This window comes from Helobdella robusta, assembly GCF_000326865.2.
Source record: "Helobdella robusta unplaced genomic scaffold HELROscaffold_19, whole genome shotgun sequence".
NCBI lineage: Eukaryota > Metazoa > Annelida > Clitellata > Rhynchobdellida > Glossiphoniidae > Helobdella > Helobdella robusta.
The window spans coordinates 905,178-911,177 of record NW_008704034.1 but is presented as its reverse complement, the minus strand read 5'-3'; the positions used below and the strand labels follow the sequence as shown (position 1 = coordinate 911,177).

At 33.6% G+C, this 6,000-nt stretch overlaps 1 protein-coding gene across 1 annotated transcript; it reads right to left on the bottom strand.

Annotated features, from left to right (window-relative positions):
- Window positions 1-1,703: 1,703 nt before the first annotated feature.
- Window positions 1,704-5,599, bottom strand: HELRODRAFT_185481 (hypothetical protein). Its single transcript, XM_009016680.1, has 10 exons — window positions 5,178-5,599; window positions 4,765-4,879; window positions 4,542-4,630; window positions 4,162-4,227; window positions 3,713-3,767; window positions 3,542-3,643; window positions 3,098-3,162; window positions 2,878-2,995; window positions 2,688-2,786; window positions 1,704-2,030 (listed from the first exon to the last, which is right to left on the bottom strand). Exons 1-10 carry the CDS (start codon window positions 5,390-5,392, stop codon window positions 1,911-1,913), a joined length of 1,044 nt encoding a protein of 347 aa, XP_009014928.1. The 5' UTR covers window positions 5,393-5,599; the 3' UTR covers window positions 1,704-1,910.
- Between the last annotated feature and the right edge of the window lie 401 nt (window positions 5,600-6,000).

The window sequence follows — 6,000 nt, the reverse complement described above, 5'->3', positions numbered from 1 at the left end:
CATGCTCCGAGGCAAGCCTGAAACCCTAGAAGCTGATGATAAAAAGGTTATGATGAAAATGTTGATGGTGATGACGACGACGATGACAATGATGGTAATGTTGATGATTAGAACGATAATGATGATGAAGATAGTGATGCTTATTATAATGATGAAGTTAACTGACGATGATGATGATGATAATGATGAAGTTAACGATGATGATGTTGATGTTGGTTACTTATGATGAAGATAATGATGAATTTATGATGAAGTTAACGATGATGATGATGTTGATGTTGGTTACTTATGATGACAATGATGAAGATGATGATGGTAAATATGATGATGGTGAATTTTCCATTTTATTCCATTTTAAATGGGACTTTTAAACTTTTTTTTATTAACGTGCTTGTGTTAATGTTAATACGTACGTTCGAAATTGAGAGATTTTCATGCTTATTAATGAATATTTATCAAATATTTGACCGTAGGTTTAAAAAATGTTATTCTTTCACTGCTATTAGTATTACCAGATAAATAAAAATGATTAAATCTAAAAATGAAAAACCTCAAAATGTAGAAGATGTTGCCAATGATGATGAAGATGCTGTTTTCAATGTTATATTAGCATCATCGTCATCTCCATTATCATCATCTTCATCGTTATCATCATTATAAATATTATTGTTATCATCATCACCATCTTCATGAGTGTTTATATATCTGATAGATATTTTTGAGAAATTGGAAAAGATGATAACATGATTGGAATGAATTGATTCAAAAAAAAATTTTGTGTTGATTCCATTCAAAAATGTAGGTTAGAAACTTTGTTTTCTTAACCAGGTCATAAAACTAAACGAATAGGTAAATAAATTTGAGTGTTTGTTTGTGTGTTTAGGAGTTCTTGTTTGTTTGTTTGTGTTTGTGTATATTTAAACTTGGATTTATATACGGTACATCCATATTTTCGTCACACATAGCAAAAACAAATGATTTATTCACTCAGATGCTCACTCCTTAGCACTGGAAGAGAGTAAAAACACAAAAAAAGCACATACACGAACGTATGTATTTGTAGCACAAACTGAAGATGGTAAATAATAAATAAATACATTCAGATGCAACGCAATACAATCTGCATGTGATCAATCATACAATGCTAGTTTTTTTTCTTTCTCTCTTTCTCTCTCTCTCTCTCTCTCTCTTTCTCTTTCTCTTTCTCTCTCTCCCTCTTGTTTTCTAAATTTGAGTAATGCTTTTCGGATCAAATTATTTTAGAAAGTTACAGAAACTTTCATTTATTTATATTTCTTATACATTTAGACTTCTATAGGCTTTATAAATTTGTTTTTATTTAGCATGAAGACATATGCCCGTTGAAATATTTTTCGATGTTATATTATATATTCGGCTTCTAAAAAATGATTTTTAAGGAAATAAAGGTCAATAATAAATAACCTTAATAACAAAATATATATGCAGTATGGGATGCTTTGTTTGGAAAAATAATGATGTGATTGATGAAGCCTTGGATGAAAATTTGGTTAAGAAATTGAAATATGAGTGAAATAGTTGTTGAAGATCGAGCTATCACAAGATTTTTCTTGCCATTGTGGAAGTTTTGCATGTCAAATTAGAGAATCTACTGTTTTTAATATCTTAATATTTTTATATTGGTTGTTTATTGAAATAATTCAGCGGAAATCAAATAAAAAGTGTTTGTATTTTTGTGTAATTTATTAAAACATCAACTAACCACTTTTTTGTGAAATTGCTTATTGCGTTATTGTGTAAGAAAACATTTTACCGTAATCGAAATTATAATGTTTGTGAAAAAATATTGAAATCACTGATTAAAATTGCATTGCATATTATCGTCCATTCTGCCGCCACAGCCACAAGAGCGACAGCAGCGACAGATTGATTCACAGCTTGGAGTTTCTGAACTTCTGGGCGACCACACCGACCACCAACCTGCAGGCTTCCTTCCCCGTGCCCCAACAAAGGGCCATCCCATTCCCTCCGTGTCCGTAATTATGCACCACCTACATTCAAATTATGCTAATTTATTAATTATTTAATCCAATCAACTAATTTATTTATTAATTTACAAAATAATTATAAATTACAATTTGAAAAACCGAGTTTAGAGTTTTATAAAATTGATCTGCTGAGATGAAGTGGAATAAATATGGAAGACGTTTTTGGTATTGTTATAAATGCTGATGTAAACATCAGTTTCGTTTGAAAAGTAGCAAAACTCATCTGACGCATGCCACAGACGGCGTGATGGCCTAGTGGTTAAGGTCGCCTGGTGCTGTTTCGCAGTAACCGGGTTCAAATTTGACAAAAAAGTCACGTCCTTCGTGTGTGATGCGTCGTTTAGCATGTGTTCATATACGTTTGTGGCGTGTTGTTGAATCCTCTGAACTTTGGAAGAGTGTAATTGACCTTTAACCTTCAGGAACTTTTTTTAATTATCATGTTCGTGACGTGAATATGTTTAATAAATTTGAAATATATAAGCTATAGTAAACCAAATATGTTTTCGGTAATTTCATTTGTCACAGAACTATCCAAAATGTCAAAAATATATCTTCAACACCAAACGTCAAATAAACATTGAAAATAATGACAAAAAACAAACCACTGTTTATCAGCGCAAGATTTTTATATAATATTTATATTGAAAATGAGCTGACCTCAAGTTGACCGTCCTTGAACTTGAGGGTCTCCCTTTCAAGTCGTAGTGGCTCTCTGAAGGGTCTCAAGCCAACCCATTCCCACTGCCACTCGGCCGTCTGGTGTTGAAGAGTGGAGTTGGTAATGAAGATGACAACGATGGCGATGATGACGTAGATGGTAATGAAGATAGAAAGAATGAGGAGTCACCTTGAGACTAGGCAGATGTTTGCAAGCCATCTTCCAAATTCTCTCTCTATCTTCCAGCCTCACGTTCAAATCTGAGTCGTTGTACTGCCTTGTGCCTCCAATAATGACTGTCTCTTTGCTGCTTGTGTGAGTGTGTGTGTGTGTGTGTGTGTGTGTGTGCGTGAGTTGGGTGAAAGTTAAACATTTATCAATGGCAGAATGTCAGAAAAAAATACGTAACCATGGAATGACGTATAGACTGTATCCGTCGACCATCAAGAAGTGTTTGATCCACGGGGCTTTCACCTGGAGCGAAACAAAAGACTTCATCTCCGTTATAACAACATCATCATCGACAAGGTATATTTGTTTGTAACATTATCTTTTTTTACGATCAAAGTCGCTCTAATCTACTCTGCGTATCATCATTCGTATAATTATAATTATGAATAATTATTCTACAAATTGTCATAAACATCATTACCATCCATCATTCGTATAATTATAATTATGAATAATTATTCTACTAATTGTCATGAACATCAATGCCATCATCATAATCATCCGTCATCATCATTCTTTTAATTATCTTCGTAGTCATCCTAACCTCACCATCATCGTTATAATCATTCATCATCATCATTACCACCACCATCATTATCATCACCATCAGAACAAGACTGACCCTGATAACTTGACCTCTGATTGGCTTGACCTCATTGTTACCCAGCAGTTCGTTGCTACCCAAACCCGTGCAGTTAGCCACAACGTCATATTTGTTCACTAACTGGTCCAATTATGATAATAACAATAATAATTATTATTATTATTGTTATTGTTATTGTTATTATTTTACCTCTTCGAGACTCAACAGTTTTTTATTGATTATTTTTCCGCCTTTCTTCTCGAATCTGTTCGATATTTAAATAGCTGTTGATGGCTAAAATATTCAAACTATGAAATTGAAGAGGTTTTTTATCACTGGCTGTAATCTGACTAAGCGTTGGGCGATGATGTGTTTTCTTCAGAGTATTTATTCATCAAAAACATGTTCATCGTCATATAATAGCCATCATTACAAATGACGGTTGAAAAATTATTGCATAAGATTGACAATGATGGAAAGATATCATAAAGAGCTCAATCCCTGGATACACTAAAATGATACACACGTGATATATATACATCGACATCAAAATGATACAAACATTACATATAATCACCAACATTTTACCAAAACCGCCACATCACATCATCGCCATCACCATGTCAGTCAATGAAATGAAAATATTATGAATGAGTAACTTTTTAAGAAGCCAGGGTAGCAACCACCGACCCTCAGCAGTCAACGTCGTGTAGAAATTCCCGTGGCTATTGTTTCAATGATTTAATCAATTTGTCAGTCATTATTATTCATCGATTTATTGCTTTATTCAATCATATTTGATTAGAATTTATATAAAAATAAATCATTAATTATAATTGAAAAAAATGATTTAAAAAAAAGTGTTTTATTTAAATTACTAAATAGCCAACACATTTGAAGATAATGAAAATTTTGGTCCCGTACTGCTATACTCATTAAAATTTACAAAACCTTGCTATCAACTTGTACAAACATTGGGAAAATAAAAATTTTGATCAACAATCGGAATGAATTTTGTATAGATTAGATGAAGACAAACTGAGCTCTGCCTGCAACTTCTGGAAAAATAGAAAATTCTCTCTCCGTGCAGTCTCGATAGTTGAAATAGAGTTCGGAGTTAATCGGATCCTTTTTAGAAAAAATAATCTTAAGAGAAATGTTGTGAACGACTCGTTAATAATAACAAATCTATTTAACTAAAAATAACAAGAAAAATAACAAGACTGACAACAATTAACAAGAAGAGAAACGACGAAACTAACATCTTCAAGAGGGTCTTCTATATAGAACTGATAGCCAGACACCTGACTGATGCCTGCCTCTTCAGCCTCCTCGCTGAATGCGATGCTCCTGAAGAACTCGAATGAATCCTGGAACCTGATAGTGTGTTTGTATATGCCTGTGAATGTGTTTACCTGCGTGTTTGAGTGTGAGTGTGCGTGTGCGTCAGTGTAGGATCACTTGGTCATTGCTTGATTGCTAGATTGATTTAAGTGACGATGTCGAACGTAGTACAAAACCGAACGAGCGTATGATACTGGATCTCGATCACAAACATCATCAAAATCCAGCGTCATTTAAATAACACGAAATATAACAGAGTAACAATTAATGAAAATATATTTATATTTTTTTGAAAGACAATCTTTATTAAAATTCGAAACTCTCAATTGACCACTTCCTGGAAGTTTCTTTGGGAACTCCCTTGACGAGATCAACAGCAGATTGGAAGATGCCTGCAGCCCCATCACTGGTGGTGTCCCGGTTAAACTTCTCAGCAATCAAGGTCACCTCTGTTTCAGGAAGTGCTTCCTGGATCTGAACTGCCGTGCTTAGTCCCACCGCTCCTGCACCAACCACTGCTATCCGAACTTTGCGACGTGCACTCATGTTGTCTTGATCAGTTTTAACTTCGGTTGTTGTTTTAATTGTCGTAAATGTTGTGTATCTCAGTGTTGCTGTAAGTAATTAATAATATTTTTTTTATTTTGTTTGCTATTTAAATTTGTTTTTATAATACGAGCAACACGAACAGTTGACACAGAAAGGCAAGCTACTTCCTTATTAACTGTCAATTGTTATTTAAAAACACTTGTGAACGCACGCATATAAAATAAGTTAAGAGAGCGTATATTTTATGTATGTAAAGAGTACAATGTTCATAGTGCAGAATGATTTACAAATAGAACATTGAAACGCATTTTGTAACATAGATGATCGTTCTCACTGAGATCGTGAGCTCAGTCAAGTCTTTAATTAGTCCAAAAAGTTCTTTTGTATTAAACATTTGGTTTACTTTGCAACATTCAGAAAGTTTTAAATCTATATATTATTGTAACCTTTGACGCTCGTTACTACCAATACTTTGTGGATTATTGCTATGCAAAATTTTTGGACAGATGTCGCAGTTTCATTAGACATCGTAGTTGGGTGTAGGTGTAATCCTAAGTCAACTTCTCGACCAGCCTATTATACTAAATCACCTCTATTTATAGAAA

Bases quoted from the DNA above. Each gene is read 5' to 3' on its own strand.
- HELRODRAFT_185481 (XM_009016680.1), bottom strand. From the start codon at position 5,392: ATGAGTGCACGTCGCAAAGTTCGGATAGCAGTGGTTGGTGCAGGAGCG. The intron at 4,228-4,541 runs GTTTGTCTTCAT...TTGAAACAATAG, and splicing joins GAAGTTGCAGGCAGAGCTCA to CCACGGGAATTTCTACACGA. The intron at 3,644-3,712 runs GTAAAATAATAA...TAATTGGACCAG, and splicing joins AACTGTTGAGTCTCGAAGAG to TTAGTGAACAAATATGACGT.